General features: G+C 38.2%; 1 protein-coding gene across 1 annotated transcript in view; it reads left to right on the top strand.

Annotated features, from left to right (window-relative positions):
- Window positions 1–18,231, top strand: part of cdh22 (cadherin 22) — a 290,864-nt gene that overhangs the window by 225,518 nt on the left and 47,115 nt on the right. The window contains exon 10 of the mRNA XM_088607873.1: window positions 690–811. Coding sequence (XP_088463999.1) covers window positions 690–811 — 122 coding nt within the window. The remainder of the gene's footprint in view (window positions 1–689; window positions 812–18,231) is intronic.

Genomic DNA, 18,231 nt, shown 5'->3' with positions numbered 1-18,231 from the left:
TGCATGCAAGGACAGAATTGACACTAACAGCAAGTATGGCTTTTGGTTCTTTGGTGCCTGCTGTCTGTAGAGAATTCCTCTTAATACCAGTAGAAAGAACTGTCATCTAAGACCCAGTATTGGCAATACTTTGCACGATGACTAGTCTTCGAGACTAAATTATATTTTATTGTCATACTGTAAAGTATATCAACCAAAAAATAATCACCCTTTATGAATACATGCCTGATAGCTTCTGATCAAATCAATCACTACGTATCTGAAACCTTTGGCTAATAACTTAAGGTATGCAGTGTTTTACCAGCTTTTACTTAAATTTCACTGTCTTAATGTCACTTGCAAGTTTACAAACCTCCCCAAACTCTTATCATCGTGTTTCAAGACAAATACATATATGTGGAATATGGCTGGTGCACAGCAACCCTGTTCACTATTGTTTGAAAGAATATGCATCTTTTAAAATAAGACCATACCTGTAAGTGACAGACAAACAATAGAACTGGACAGTTTATGCACCAGTTCATCTGTCACTTGAACTCATTCAAAAGTCCACTGATGTAATTGTAATGCAGCATGTTCACCCCCTAAGAGGATGATCCTGGACTGTGTATACTATCAATCAGAAGAAATGTCATTGTCGAGCTTCTGCTAGATTCATCCTCATACTCTTCTTCCCTCTCTTCTTCCAGACAACGCATCCCAGTCCTCCAAGACCTCTGTTAGCATCCGAATTCTGGATGTGAATGACAACCCTCCTGAACTGGCCACTCCTTATGAAGCCTCCATTTGTGAGGATGCCAAGCCTGGTCAGGTAGGTGCACAGACAATGAGCTTTGACCTCCATATCACAGAACAGTACAGGAAACAAAAACAAAAAAAAGTATTTCCATCGACCACTGCTAAATTGGGAACAGATGTGTGACACTGCTTTTAAAACACCATTCCCTAGAGTCTAATACTGTACATCCTTTTCTGAAACCACTACAAACTATAAGCCAAATTTCAGTAATTTGAGCTCTTTTACATTTAATTTACTATGAATTTCTTTCTTGTATTTTTGTATTTTTAAGAAACAACTCCCACCAGTTAGAACAACATATTAACTGTATACTGTATAATATTTTTCTCCTCTCACCACAACTGAATGACACTAATTTAAGTTGCTTTATAAGCAGCCATAACCAGCTTTTACTCTCTAGAAAATATATGTGTAATACAGTCCTTTTAAACTCATAATGGTTCAAAGGTCTCAGAAAACTCTGTTTACATCCAATGCTTTTAAAAGCAGAGTAGAACAAGCTGTCCTTTCCATAACAAAGCAGTTGAGCTGAGAAACTGGTAATAATGCCAGTGGATATTACTGAGTATCATCTCCAGCACTTAAGAGGCCTTGGAATTGAATTTTATGAAAGAAGTGTCTGTCACTGTAGTTGCCATGGGACTGACCGGGTTTTCACGATTGTTTTGCAATCAAAAAGCTCAATTGTACTAGAGTGGTTAGGAGATAGGTTGGAAAGGTTCAGACCTTTACACAGGATGAAACACTAAATTCATATTATTCTGAAATGTTTCTTTGGCTTGTTTATGCTGTCTTTTTCAGGTAGACTATAATAAATGCTGAAAATAAAAGTAATAGAATCATGCACTGTGCTATCTGAAACAACATTCCCTTTCAGTATATCCTCAGACCTTGCTTTGCCTCAGTATTCGCTAACATAAAACATTTTTTAATTTTAATTTTCAGCATCCATTGAAAAATACAAGGTACAGTACATGTAAGCAAGTACAATCTAGAATAATGTATACAAGCTGTTTAAATTATTTTCCTTAATATTATATAATATGCTATAAAGTACTTGGAATATAAGTTACTGTAAAAGTAACAGTGTTGCTTTCTGTTCGTAATTGCTTAGGATATTTTGAGCCACCTTCACAGGAGTTACGTTCTGATGATTCCAAAATAAAGGGCCCTTTGAGCACAATATTTTTCTTACAATTCTCTTTCAAGTGGCTGCTGGGCAGTGTTGGGGATAATTACTTTTAAAACGTGATTAAGAAATTAAGAAATGTAGATGTCTGTAAATGTTCAAATATAGTTCCTTCCAACTTCACGTTGATTAAGAAAAAAAAAATCCCTTACATGTGGAAGTGTAATGGATTAACTTTAATGGATTTCTTTTTAAATGTAACTTTCAGCATGTTTGGTATTTTGTCATTCCATCCATTTTCTACTGTAACTGCTGCTTCCAATTCAGGATTGTGTGGGAGCCAGAGCCTAGCCCAGTAAGCAACAGGCACAAAGCAAGATTCACGCTTGACAAGATGCCAGTCCATCACAGGGAACACATGGACACAGAAACGAAAACACTCATACTAGGCCCAGTTTTCCCAGATGCCAATTTATCCTACCAGTTTGTCTTTGTACTGTGGAACGAAACCAATGCACCCCAGGAACAGAACCCAGGACCACAGAGTTGAAAGGCTGTAATATTAACAGCTGCCACCGTCCCATCCACATGCCATCCACATGGTGAGCAAGCCCATTCTGCCTAAGCAGCACCCAGTCAAGGGACAGTTTTTAGCTTGCAGGTTAACTCTTGACTGCTGGAATGGCAGACAAGATAACGGTCTTTGGTTCTGTGATTGGTCTTTTGACCACCGTCATTAGGGAATGCAATAGGACCCTTCCTTAACAGGTTGATCTGTTCTTCCAAGGGCAAGCATGTCTTGGAGTATTACAAGGTCAGTCAAAATAAAGCAACTTCAAACCATATTCTCAATGTGTTCAACATACAGTATAAGAGGTGTTACAATGTTTCTGTTAGGACCCTTTCTTCAGTGTCTAGTTTAAAACTGCAGGTTTTAGGTTTGTGTTGTTTTTAAAATATATATATATATCTTGAGGCAGTTAAAGGAAAACAAATTCTTGATCTCAATTGCCATGAAGAAACAACGCATTGTAAGATCGATGAACATCCTTGGGGCTTCTTGCTTGGCAGAGTTCTTCAGATTTTTTTTAATTGCTCATGGAAGGAAAGTGCTGATTTCATGCATCACTTAAATAAAACAGATCCAGAGATGATAAGAGTGATGCAGGCTAAATGCCAGTCAGAGCCAGTCTAGCATGGCGGCAAAGTGCCAGTGTGGATACAGCACATGCTGTCCCTGGTTTGACAGCTGACTCCTGGAAGGGCAGTGTGCCAAGGGAATGCTCTCTTGCCTGGTTTGGCACAGTCCCTAGTGGCAAGGGCTATATTGTGGAAAGAAGAATTTTCTACTCAATATTTCAGCGCCTTTTTCTGGAAGGTAATATATCAAAGCTTTGTAGTGACATCCTAGCAGATTCTCATTGCATTTTGGTCCTTTTTAGATTTTAAATTCAGAGCTTAAGGAAATCCCTGCTGTCTTTAATTTTTAACAACTTAGTGGAATAATTAAAAGATCATAAGCTGTACTGTATATTTTTTACAACTAAATTGTTTATATTGTGACTCAATTGTAAGACTCACAAGATCCTTATTTAAATTAAAAAAGAGTTATTTCTTTTTGTACTCTTAATTTAATTGCAGAGTACATAGTATTTATATTACATCTGTCATGGCTAAATCTATCAGTTTAGTAACACCTACCTTTTTAAAACTAAAGCTAGAAAGCTTTTATGCATATAAATTAAAGATATGTCACTACATTTGTGTGATACATTTAGCTTTTTCCCCTTGTTTTCCCTTGTAGATTTACAGAGCTAATTTTGTACTATAGAGAATAAGAATAGCTTCTAAACTGGTCTTTTACCAGTTACTGTAGTGACTGTTATAAGCACTTCCTTTCCTTCATGCTTGTTTTTATTTCATTGTAGCAGAGCAGGTGTTGGGGCTTGGGTGAATGAACCATTCCCAATCCTTTTCCTTCTCCTTTTATTGTCCCAGATGGAAAATTTTCCTTTGCAGACAGGCAAGAGACATAACGCAATACACCATTAATTTAACACAAAATGAATCCATTAACAAATAAGAAACTTACATGTATAGTGTGATGAAAAAAATAATAATAAAGTAAACTATACAATCAATTGTCCTTGTCAAAGCAAGTTAATAGTGGTGGGAATAAAGGAAAATGTAGTTTTGTTGCAGTTGAATTTGGGTAGAGTAAACTGACTCCCCAATGGAAGGAGCTCATTCTCTGTACAGTGGTGTCATGATTGTAGCCCCGGCCCCTTAAGGGCGCTCTGGCTCGTTCACATTTTGTGCACCTGCTCCCGGTTTCTGCCTCCCTACTTAAGCCAGACGCTCACTCTGTTCCGGGCTCTGCATTGGTTTCCAGTACCAGCTGAATCCGAGACCTGGAGCTCCTGGTCCTATTCCCCCTTTTTCCCCCCAACCCTCTGCCAGATCCCGCTCCGGTTTTTAACTTCATTTATCTTCGTCTTGGATGGACCACCCAGCTCTGGACATTTGCCTTGTCAAGGATTTCCCTATGGACACTCTTTGGACTGTTTGCCTTGGACTCACCCCCCAGAACACCAGCGCACCATGGAGACACCCCCTGTTTTCCTTCCAGCCCCCTTGCATGCTTTTTTCTCCGTGTTTTCCTCACTTTTCCCCGGATTTTGTCGTCTGCATAGGGTCCTGAAAGAACACTTTCATCACCAATGGGTGCCCATGGCTTGCTGTAGAGGAATAGCTGTTGAAATAGTTAGAAATAGCTGTTGTGCAATACGTTTCCTACAGTAGTTACCTTCCCTGTCCTGCTCAGTCTATTTTTATTGTGTGCTTTAAGGTTAGCAAACCCGGCTACCACAGTGCATGTTAGGTCAGATTCAATAAAGTTTTATAGATCAAAGTCATTGTGGTACTACACGCTAAAATAGCAGAAAGGTCTCAGGAAGAACAGTCACTGTTGGCTCTTTTTATATGTGGCATCTGTGTTTTCCTCAAAAGAGTTTGTAATCAACAATACTGCCAAGATATTTGCAGCTGTTGACAATTTCAATTTCTTGCTCCTCAGTGACTCTTGGCTTTGCAATGGGTGGTTGTTTTGATGATCATATCTTTTTATTTTGACACATTAAGTTGAAGGAAGGAGTTGTTACACCTTTCAACATAATAGTCCACCATGGTATCTATGACTTGGAGGAAACTGACAATGACAGAGGCATCAGCAAACAAAAGCTGTTCTGATATAAAGCCATTAACCCTCACACTTTGTGATCTGTTGGTGAAAACATCTAAGATCCAACCTTCAATATTAAAATGTAATCTCTTTACTAACAAGTGTGGTTGAATGGTGTAAACGTTTGATGAGAAATCTATAATATAAGAGATTCAGTAATGTTAGGATAGCATCGTTGTCTCTTTTTTCTAGTCTTCTAGGCAAACTGCATGGGATCCAGTAGGTGTTCTACCTGGTGAAGAACATGCCTTTAAACAATTTTCTCAAATTACTTCATTACTAAAGAGGTGAATGCCACTGGTCTGACATTATGGGGGATTAGTGTTTTACAATTGGTATGATTGTTGCCCATTTTCAAATATTGGGTTCTTTCTGCTGATTTAGAGATATTTTGAAAATATAATAAAATACAGAATATGGACTAATTTGTGTAATAGTGTAACAACCCTGATCTTTAGATTACCGTTTAATACTCAGAATTAGAAGTATTATAGTGCGAGAGATGATACTGTATGTAGCAATAGTCGGGCCTTTAGCCCAGTGGCTTACAGCTTCATTCAATGCAGCTGTTTAAATAAGCACCATGATTCAGTGGTGGGGAGAATGAAGGAGTTTACACTGAGATACCCATGTATGTAATCCAAATGGAATTCTGACACTCAGATTGCTGTGGCTCTAAAGCTCTAAGATCCTGAAGAGTTTTAACCTTTTTATACCACCCTCTGGTAGGGTAATTATCTTTTATTAGATTTTTTTGTAAACAGTCAATGGCCCTAAGCTCGCCAGCAGCCAGTTATCCTTTCATGAAAGCTGGATAATTAAAAAAGAACTACAAACAAGGCCCAGTCATGCCAGAAACCTTTGCTATTTACATAATGAGGACTAGCTGACCTTTGTTTTCCATATGCTCTTTCCTGGTTATCAGTCTTTGTCACACCTGACTCCAAAGGGCCTGTGCTCTCCTGTGTTCTGGGCTAGTTCCTTCTGCTCTGACCTTCCCTCCCTGAAAATACATCTCTTCAGAGCAATCTCATCTGTAACTCTACTTTAACACATAATTAAAATAAAGCCATCAGTCACTGGAAATCCATTAAGGAAGCCCCCTGCCGAAGATGGAAAGCCCAGCTGAATTATAAACCTTTGGCCCCCACATGCCTGTGGGGCAGCTCTCTTTCACTGGGCCAAAGCAGTGCCAGGTTCATCAAAGTAGGAAGGAAAAAAAACAGAATAGAGAAACCAATTAAAGTTTTAATTCACTTGTTTCAAAATGGCAAAATTTGGTGAATCTAGGATATCCGTCAAAGACAGATTCTGTACAGTTTAGTGGTGAATAACATTTAAGTTTACTTATATAGAGACATATGGTACAAAAACAAAACAAAAAATAACAGATGGGGATAAAGAACACAAAAAATGAAATATTGTGAAGTCCCCATCTTCTTTTGTCCTTTGCTAACACAAAGCAGCAAAGCTCCTTGTTAAGTGTGCAAAAATCTGCTATTTGACATTTAGGAAAAAAACCCCACTGTTATCCAGTTTTTTTTTAATGGAAATCAGAATTTATATTAAGGTGTCTTGCGTATGGGAGCTGCAGACCTGTACAAGAAAGTCTTTCAGGCTGATCAGTTGTCTCCATTTTCAGATATACAGCATTCCATGTTCAGAAAGTTTTTTATTCATCCATGATCAAAAAGCCACTGATCCCTAGCAAATGTTGAGGCAACTGAGAAGCTTATCCCAGAAGTGCAGGGCACACGGTAGTAGTGCATAATGGACTGAATTGCTGTTCATCGCCGAGCACACTTGAATTAGTTTTGCATTTTAAAGTATCAAAAACAATGATCCTTATACCTGTATAATGTCATGTCACAGATTTTAATGCAGACAGATTAGACCAAGAACATAGACTTATCAGACACGCGATGCTGGGGCTGGATGTTTTGTAATAAAAAGGGTTTTCCTATTCCATTTGTAATCTGCTCATGTTAAAAATGTGGCTCCCACTTTGGACTTCGCAATATCTTGTGATCTCTCATCTACTGTAGGTGAATGAAATGAGATCAGGAGGTAGAAGCTAGCATCTGTCTGGATGTTACTGCATGCAGAATACTGTAATTTAAAGCCAGGGCCATCTTCCCCCTCCTCAACCTGTGTACCTTTACATCTCAACCAGAGGCGACATTGATCTGAAAATAGCTGCGCCATTAGCTTTGTAATTAATGGCAAGTGTTGTCTGCCTATTGATCGGCATAAACAAGATGGCCTGAAGCATATGAGGGGGGCATATCGGCTTTCTGTCAGTCATTAAAATAGACAGGAAGCAATTTTGATCCACAAACAGAATAGTCATATAGACCTGTGTCATTAAACCTAATCTTTAGGTTCTAAACGAATTAGTGAGTAATCGGATATTTAAAAATTGTTACGTGCCAGTGTTAGTACAATATGGCTTATTGGAGCAACATACTGTAAATTGTCCAGGTTCTTAACATATATAATGTCTCACATTCTTATGACTTAAAATACAACACCTGTATCAATGTTTTTCATTAAATATGTTGAATTTGATCTTGCAATTTGCTGCCAGTGTCAAATGTGCACATTCCTTGTAAAAGAACAGGCTATGTTCATTTCTGTCTTAAAAAAAAATGTCTTATTTACAACAGTGTAATATTTTAAAATATGGTGAGTTTGTCATTTTGTGTTTTTTCACTACTTTCATTAACCAAAATTTAATGTGCATGAGATAGCTGGCTTTCATCCAATCCCTCCACCTTTACAGTTGATATGGCAGACAGGCCTGTGTATGTTTTGACTCCTCTCTACAGTGTAATACTGTATGTGTAAAGGGTTTTTCCTGTTGTCCTTTTAATTTGAGATTCTTTCTATACATATGATAAAAATAAACTGCATTTTCAGAAGTGCTAACTGACACTATTTTATGAAAAGGGAAGATATTAAGATGTTAAGATATTTTAGGACTGATTGTGATTTTAGGACTGATCTGAAATATAAATGGTGTGGAATGCGTCTCTTTCATATTTGAAATAATTATGGGGGTTAACTTTCAGACCTATGGAAAATGTTACTATAAGACATTAATTCAACGTTATGGAATTTTCACTTTTTTTTATAAAGCACTTGGAATCATTTGGTAAACCCTGTAACCAGGCAACCTACAGTAAGTGGCATGTTTATCACAAAGACTGACTGATTGGTTCATGGACAGACTACCACAGTGAGTATTGTTCGCAGACAGGAGACTTGAAGCCTGGCCTTTGAGGGCTGAAGCTCATTTGAAAGTCCTTGGACATCCATCTTTGTTGAACTGCTGCAACATTCAGATCCCTAGTGATCGTTGTTGACATTTCAGGATAATTTTTGTGGCATGTGCAGAATTTAATTAGTGTTTTCTATTTCTGCATTCACTGCTACAAATTAATTTTGATAAAAGGCAAAAAAAAAAAGGCAGGGACCATGCTTCTTTACTAGGTATCTAAAATAAATTCTTGTAGCATTTTTCTTAAGCAAAAACTTAATCTAGATATAAAAAACAATGAGTAGTGCATTATTCTAAATAGTTTAGGCATATTAGGCAAAGTTAATGTGATGACAGAAAATGACTGCACTGAAACTTTTATAGGTTTGCAACTTTCTTTAATAATTCTTTTTTGCTCCTTTGCATCCATAGTTATTTTTTTTGTATTCATGTTATTCTTCTTTGTGAGTTTCAGTGAATCCTGAGTGCATGGAACAACACACAGCTCAGCTCTGATGTATGTAGCTGGATAAAAATCATAAAATCCTTTCTAAAAAATGAAATCTATTTGAGCTCGCAGAATCTTACAATTGATTGTGTACACAGCCTTCAAGTTATATGCTTGCTTATTTGAGACTGTTTCTATTTCCACACAGAGACCTTCCTCACTCCCACCCTTTCCTCCCCAACGCATACCTTCCAGGTACAATTTAATAGCTTTTCCATATCTGATGTGTCCTAAAGACTCAGTGAATGAATCACTGTGTGAGTACACTATACAAAACCCAGTCTTGTGGTGATGTCTGTTGAGAGGCAAAATGGAAGACTAGGAGGCTTCAGCCACAAAAAGTTGTTAATCTCTCTTTACTGTACTTTAATAAGCCGTGCTTCTTTGTATTTAACTAAAATGCTTGTTTGGATGGAAAATAACCTATTGAAATGAGCTTAATTAAAAGCTACTGTATATGACCTTCTTTGGTTATATAGTATCACACAATATCTGTGCATCTCCAAGACATTGACCCAGATATTGTTCCTGATAACAAAAAATGTTACTGTTCCTTAGCCACAATGCTATTTTTATATTTAAAATAAGACAAAAGCTTTTTGAGATGTTGCAAAGATTCATCTCTCCTGTTTTGACTACCTAGAGTAATTTGAGATGGTTTCAGTTTAAGGATTAAAACCCTTTCATTTAGAAAATATGGCTTTTTAATCAACAGTTAGTACTTGAAATGAATAAACTCTCTGCTCTCTTGTCATGCCAATAATGCAATTAACATGCTTCAGAGTCAGCTTAAAACAATTAACTCTGCAATCTGTGCTTTATTATGCATAGTAAAGTAGTATAGTAGAACAACAGAGTTGGGACATAATTAAATAATGGCGATGCAAATATCAAAACTTCAGTCATAATATGATTTTGTGACAGTCAAGAGATAAACACCCAGGTGCTTCACTGATACCCACAAAAAACACTAGCTTGGTGAGCTTTCAGTGTTATGCTTTTGTTTTCTGTGGTCTTCCAAACTTCCAGCAATGCAACAGAGTATTTCTACATGCTATTTTAATTACGGTTTTATCTGAATGTTAGATAATACTTGTTTTCATTACCCCAATTATTGTTTCATCAAAGCTTTTAAGTTAATTGCTTCTTACATATGAATTGCATTCATGGTTTTCATTCATACTTAGTTATGGTGCTCAGGCTGATTGCATTAGTCTGTGATAATAATGTATTGTAACTGTTAAAAACAGTCAGAGGTCTTGTGTGTTTATTTGATAAAATGTTTCTAATTAGGAAGGTGTCTGCAGCAGATTCAGCAGTTCCATATCATGTTGGCAGATGTACAACAATCTAGTAAATTCAGGCAGATGGGCAAATTCAATACCTTAGTGAATAAATGGCTTACTAAACACAGGTTACAATTGGATTCTGCTTAATTCTGTGTGCCATATACTGTACAGTAAATGCTGACATCCCAACACATGATGATGCCACTCTGTAGGATTTGCTGGCAGAGAAATCAGATTAATCTAAGCCATTAAATGCACTGTACTTGATCTAGTTTAAACGAAGATATTGCAGTGTTTTATTTTTTATTTTTAGTGGAAATGGCTAGGGAAGAAGTTTTAGAACCAGATTAAGTGTCTCGTGATGCAGAGACGCACAGCAGTGATCATTTTGAAGGTTTGCTGTAAATGTCATTTACCCCTCATTCAGCTGCCATGCAGAAAGCTGTTATGGAGGTTCCATTAGCAATCATCAACTCTCATTCCTTCATGTCAGGAGCCATTACCAGTGAGTTAAACACAGGTTTCAGGTCTCCTGCAGATTAGCTCCAGTTTCTAACATTCAGGTGGCACGTTTCTCCTGAATATATTGTACATGGTGGTGACTAAACACTGTTTAAACAAAAATATTTGTGTATTTTTGTGCATTTAATGAGTGAGAGATGCTTTTTATTTACCTGAGAGAAGAAAGGTGACAGTGAGAAGAAAGAAAAGCACAAAGGAAGAAGACAGTTTCTTCTTTCTTTACAAAGACCAAATACTTGTCACTATCTAGATTAGAATCTAGACAACTGCTGTGCTGCCCTTTTATAGCTTTAAAATACTTTTCTTTCTTATTTATCTTGGTAATAGTTTTATCTTTAATGTACCTGAGCAGCTAATTAAATGAGTTTAATATTGGGACAAAATTTGAAACAAAAATCCAAGGATTTTGTAGCTCTCAAGGACTATAGTCTTACATTCATTTCTGAACTAACCAAGTACTTCATGATCAATAGCTTTGTTAAACAGTGCCACCTTGGTTTCTCCAAGAGCTATTATCGACAAATGGGTTTGGCTGTCAGTTTCAGCTGATGTTCTTAATGAAACATAACCCACCGGCTAGTATTTAATTATCTTAATTCCCTGATTCTGTATGTACAGTATCTTTCTTTACTTTAAGAAACCAACATGAAAAAAAAGTCTTTCCCTTTTTTTTGCTCTTCTGCATGTGACTATCTGCTACAAGCTGATTCTTAGTACAGAGCAACTGATCAGATTTTATAATGGTTTTGGATATATGAGTATGTATGCTCTGGTTCAAGCTAGATTAAATTGTAGCCAGTAGGTGTAGTTTAAAATCACACCGCAACCCAGGAGTTCGAAGTTGAATGTTTTAAGGAAGTCTTAATGCTACTGTCAGTACTGTTACATGCTTTCTTAGTTGTAGACTGATCCTATCAAGCCGATACAGTAACTGGTTAAGTGTCCAGTGGGTGAACAAACAGGACTGAAAAAAGCTCTCATTTTAACGCTAGCTTCCAACAGTTAAACGTACAGGCCCTTACTGTACTTTACAGCTGGTAGGGCTTGTAGTGCTCCAGCTTTTAAAATTCGTAACGGTAATATCCTGTGATCTGACATCGCTTTCTACTGTGTAGAACAGAATGATGAGAGAACCAAGAAGTGTAAGGTTGCTTTTTTTGCTGTTCGAATTATTGTATCCCGTCGACCCCATGGTATTTGCTGGAGTAAATATGGTGAGACAAGTATCATATAGTCCCATCTGTCTGGGGAAATGCTGGGTGGAAATGGAAATACTAAGTGTAGCCCGAGGAGGGAGGAGCTGTCAATTCAATGCGCATATTCAAATAGTTTGTCCTGGGCTAGAGTGACATCTCAGGGCTTAGTCTACCTTCAGGGTATCACAACCTCATGACTAATACACATTCTCCTCCATCACATGCATACCCACATATACTGTACATGACATGGAATGGAATACTACATACTTAACACACAAGAACCTGCTTAAAGTTATGAAAAATCAGGACTCCCATATACTAGGTTTAAAACCTTGTTTAAGTATTCAAATAAATGTTATACAGTACCTCTGCTCATAACAGTGTTTTGGAAAGTTGGTCTAGTGCAAGAGCAGTTGGCAATATACTCTTCATTTTATTTCTTATTATGAATTGTACTTGTCTTTTTATGGATTTATTGTGTTGTGTTATTATTTGTCATGTTGCAGAAGCAAATGATTGTTACACAACTCTCTGAAGCTTAGGGCCGACACCTGCTTCCCCTTAAGGGGTAATTTTAAAGTCCTTCACAGATCTAAATGCTTTATAGAATTTGGTGCACTGGGGATAGTTGACACCACATTGGGCATGGTCAGGCTCCCATTCTCCTGTCACACACCCTTATAAGCTTTTTTTTTAGGTTCCTTTTCTTTCTTAGAGACACTCTCGTCCAAGAGTGGTGATCACACTGACCCTCTCCTCGGGGTAACAGGATATATGACGCCACATACTGTACCATTAACTCTGGGCACTTTAACTCCAGAGTCTCAAGTTCACCAAGTTCATCCTGTTGTCCTTACTGCTAGGAGCCTCCTGCTCCTACTCCATTAGACCACTGTTTCACTCACAACCAGTGCCTCAGACTTCCAGATCTGCCATCCTCTTCCCAACGCCACCAGGTTGGGTTACACAAACACACACTACCTACATCACCGAGTCTCTCCCGCACTACACACCGTGCCGAGACCCAACACACTGTCCCTCTCTAACACATACTCACAACCTCTCTGGCATCTCGATTGCACGCCCTTAGGTTGTGAACTCACAGCTGCCAGCGCACTTCACATCGTGCCCAGCCATCTCTGCATTACCCCATGCAGCTGCCAGCACACTTCACTGTGCCAGCCACCACTCCCAGAGGGGACAGCTAGATAAACCCCCCTCACTTCCCCGATACCAATGTATTGCCATGGGGAGGGTCCCTCTACCACACAAACCACTCTGGTCCACACACACTAACTCAGAGCGGACACGACAGCCCTGCTCTCACACCCTACAGGATGCTGTTCCTTTAACTATTTCGATGATCTCATAAAGCTCCGTTTCTTCTGTCAGTCTCCTCGCAAACTGACGTTTTCACTCTTTTTCTCGCAGGCTATTCCTCTCACAACCCCCACCGGAATTGTCGTTCTTCTCCAGCCACTCACGGGGTTAATACAGCTGCTAGTCATTCTTTGTTCACTCATACGCAGCCGCACGCTTTTCTAATATCGCCCCGACTAGTAGCGTCTCTCACCACCTACGGTCATGCGTCAGCCCGGCTCTCTCACAGCAGAGCCTCTACATTTCTCCTCTCACACCTGCAGCGACAGCAAGACTGAGGTCCTGCTAGATCTTTTCCCCCTTTAAACCACTTCTACACCTGCTGTTCATTTACTTATTCAAGTCAGGTGTGGTTTTCACGGCAACGCTTCTCCCTTAATATGGGGCTCCGCCCCCACACCAGACACTCCCTGCATTGTACCACAAGAATGATTCCATATTTGTATGGTATTTAGTAGTTTGAGGATACAATTATGCCTTATTTGCATGCATTACTGTTCTTGTTAAGCTTTCTGAGGCTCGTCCTGATTTCTGCTAAGCCAGTACTGCCCCTGAATGACTCACTTGTCCATCAAAGGTAAAACCCCAGCAATGGTTAGCTATGTATGGTTAGCTATGTTAGGTGAACTGGAGCAATCAGGGTAAACTATGTGTCTCAAAGACAACAGCATGGATCTACATGCTCCGTCTGCCCTTTAAGGACAACACTGGTATACCTCATTTTTATTCCTTTACAGCCTCCTTTGAGCAATCTGTTCCAAAGCCTTTAAAACTGTTTACACATCAGGGAAGGGGCAATACCCAGTGCTGCTTACAGTGATATGAAGGACTGATATGGAAATGAACTACAGACAAGTTAGCTTTACCCTTTCCCAAAAATACACAGCTACCTCCTTTAAAATGGGGCCACACTGAGCAAAAAAAAAAGAGATTTCATTTTTTGTTTGTACTGTACTTCTTTGAGTACAAACCAAGCTTTTACAGCAAGCAGTGATGTTTACAAGTACGATTACTTGCACTTCCCTGTAACCTACATGCTTAGAAAAATCAATGTCATATAAATCATTCTTTCCCCTCTGACACAGCATTTTCCTCCATAATAGACGTGTTTGCCCACAAATGCTAACATTGAGGTCTCTGTGTGCTGTCAATGTATCCTGAGAAAATAACACAGCTGCTCCTCTAGTCCCTCACATTGCACTGCAGATTATAATGGCAGGACCTTTATTCTGAGCTAGACCTTGAGAAACCTAGGCTGTTTCGGGAAAGAAATTGTCTGTCTGTCTTCCATTGTGGAAAGCGATTAAAAGGTCACAAAGAGTGATACATCTATCTAATATAATTAAGTGATCATGATAAAAGTGGCTGAGCTACAGTACCTGCACTGTAAATACCCCATCAGTAAATAAGCTGTTGAACATTTAGATATTATTATACTTATTATTAGTAGATGCTGTAAACAATGTTGTGTTTGGTATGGGACATTTAAGAGCAAGTTCTAAATTTAAGTTCAAATTAAATGATTTAGCAAGTATGATTTTTTAAAATTAATTTATTCATTTTTTTATAAACTACAATACACTTTTCCTTTTGGAAAATCCAAATCTGGTATAAAAAGTTGTTCGCAGTATAATAATAAATGACGACTTGGTAGAAATCAAAAATACAAATGAAAAGCCAGCCCTAGCACAAACTTAAAAAGTGTTTTTCCTGATAAAAGAGGCAGTTTGTTATCCTTTTTTATTGAAGGAATTATCTGTTATACAGTATGTATCTGCACAACTTGAAATCACCACTCATTTATTACTCAGCTTTAAACATGAATGAAGGAGATGTAATATAGTTATGATGTTCTTACTTGCACAACCATTACACATTTGATACCTTGTAAGCTTCATACAAGGGACTTAGCTTCTATTGGTAAAGCTGAGCATCTCTGACTGAGGCCACTACCAGCCTGCAAGGTGCAAGAGTCACTTGTCTGGCAGGAAAACCAAGAGAGTCCTGTCTGACCTTCCCCATCCGTGGCCCGGCGTCATTCAGACTATTGTGTACCACTGCTTGTGGAATCCTGATGCAGTTAACTAATGGTATGGCCCAGACCCAAGCCAAGAATGTCAGGTGTTGGACCGAAGCTGCACTCTAAGCGAGCTCATGAAGCACTGAGAAAACTACATTGTTTTAATTCACAATGAGATTAACCATGAATAACATGGGTGTTACGATGGAGCAGTGGGCTTGGGCCCTGCGTTCAATTCCTGAGGTGCTACTGCAGCTTCCTTTGGCTACACGAGTTTCTCCCAAATACATACTGGTACTGTACGTTCATTGATTTCTGAGAAAATTGGACCTGGTGTGAGAGTGTGTGTTTGTGTCTGTGTGTGTGCCCTGTAATAGACTGGGGACCCATCCAGGTTGTATCCTGTCTTGTGTCCCTTGTTTTCTGGGATATGTTCTGGCTCCTCTCTAAATCTGTATTGGATAAAGCAGTTAGAAAACGGTGGGATGGATCAATAAATATTTGATTTTATTTTTGGATTATCAGATAACTACTATAAAGTGAGATTTCCACAAACACATCATTTACCACTCTTCTTAACGAGGCAATGGAAATAAAGAAGGAATCCTCTTTCAGGTTATTGAATCCTTTTTAGAAGGTGCTTGTTTGAATTTTGATTTGAAGGTTGCTTAAGAAAAGGTTTTACATTGCATTTTGAAAGGGAAAATCATTGAGGGCCATTTAGGCAGTTACAAATCAATTTAAAATTTCCATTGAATATTTAGGTCGTAGTTCTGCACTCGATATTTATTGTCAAGGAACACATTAAGAACAATGTATTCTGACAAACAGTGGACATTTTTTATTAAATTGTTGGTTGATTAATTTACATAGATCTGTTCTCCTAGTCAGGAGATTGTTTTTTATTTATTACATAAAATAATACAATTGCAGAGGCTTAAACGCAGCATTGTAAAACGTTTTTCAATGTGACTCAAACAAGGCAGAGACTGATTGCTCAGTAAGGCCGCTTGTATACAATGCAGTAACAGTGTGATAACACTGGTGTTTAATGCTGTGCAGAGGGCAATATGCATTGCATATTAGTACTGCAGTAGAGCTATGTAAAAAACGATGGCAAAGCAACATGGAATTATTTTCTAAGGGCTTTAGTCTTAAAAGGGATTTTTAAGGATTTTAAGGCTAAAAATCATGGCACCTTCCTTCAGCTTAAGTGTTGATTAAGGAGGTTGAGACAGTGGGTTTCTAGACTGTGTGATTTGGGTATAGGGATATCATCGAGTCCCTCAGTGATGAGGTTTATTTGACACATCAGCCAGCCAAGGCCACTGAAAACATCTGCGAACATCAGCATCCCTGGTCTGTCAAGAGATTTTTAATTGTCAAAGGAACATGTCTGAAAATGTCCCTGAACGCTCCATCACTGTAAATACATTTACACACTCTTCATTTATCTTGTTTTCTGTACCTGTCTCTGATGCTCTCTGGCTATGAAATCAGTGTTCAAGGATAGAGGAAAGGCTCACTTTACAAAGCAGTTTTAAAGAGAACAGAGCTAGACAGATAGTCCCAGGGAGTCAGAATGGCAATATCTCAGCTGAGACAGAAAAACGTTAATTCAAAGAGATTGGTTAAGTCTTTTGCACTAAGCAAAGGAACTTATAACACCCTTACAGTTGCTATGTCCAACTGTCAGAAGAAAAAGGTTTTAAGTCTTAATTTCAATGGTGAATATATTTACTAGAAAAATAATGTCTCTGACGAGACACTTTGAAAGTTACTCAAAAAGGCTCTCCCACTAAAACAGGGAATGCAAAACACTTCAACTGTTGCTCTGTCAGACTGTCAGACTACTGTACTGTATATGTCAAGACTTGATCTTGGGCCAAAATTCTGTCGGTGGTTTAAAAGGTATTATTAAAAACTAAAACCAGGAATGTGTGACATGAACATTAAGGACCAAAATTGGGTGGGTAAAAGATTGGGTTGGTCCAACCTGAGCTCAATAATTACTTACCATTTAATAAAGAGAATATGGTTCATGCACACAGATCCTCCACAAACACACTGCCTAACAGGATGATCTGCTACCCCAGGCTACAAAGAACAACAACCAACCCAGCTTTTTGAACCCTATTTGCCAATTATGTGTGCAAAGTGAGCAATTCCACAATTTATCTCACTCTCTGTAACTGCTACCCAGGGCACGATCATTTTCAAACTGTAGGCAGTTTGCATATTTATTAGACTATTGTTTATGTGGTTTTAATTTGCTGTGTGTATGTATACTGCTGTATAACAGAATGTTTCGGAAATTAATCAAAATAGGCAAATTATAGTTTATAAGAACTTTACAAGCCATTTAAGCAGTTTGTTTTGAAATAATATAAAATTAATGATACTTATTCTGTTCCAAAATGCAAACTTGAAGGCACTTATTAGCTGATGATATTTTGCCTCTCATTGTCTGGGAAAAAGGTGATTTGGCAGAATTTGAGTTGACAGTTAAAACAGATAATAACAAAAAAGTGACAAATGCCTTTTCAAGAAATTCCAAATCATGTTTTTGATTTGAATAAGGGTCACTTGAGAAGAGCCAGAAAACTCTGAGTATCTTTGTAGAAAATGAAGGAATGTACAACATTTAATAAATGACAGCCGTGTGGAGAGCAACAAAACTTGCACACAGCCATAGGACCAGTGGTTCTCTTTAAGCAGAAGTTCTTGTTCTCTGTAATCCACTGACTGTCTTATAGGTGACACAGAGAACCTCGTCTTTCTCTTTTAATCAAATTTCATACTCAGGATTTAGTCTTTCTCTCATCTTTAATTGCATTACTGGGTTGGGGATTACCTACTGTACGTAACACAAGTATTAGACTTAA

The sequence above is a fragment of the Lepisosteus platostomus genome, chromosome 15 (assembly GCF_059453375.1).
Source record: "Lepisosteus platostomus isolate fLepPlt1 chromosome 15, fLepPlt1.hap1, whole genome shotgun sequence".
Lineage (NCBI taxonomy): Eukaryota > Metazoa > Chordata > Actinopteri > Semionotiformes > Lepisosteidae > Lepisosteus > Lepisosteus platostomus.
This window is presented reverse-complemented; position numbering and strand designations above follow the sequence as displayed.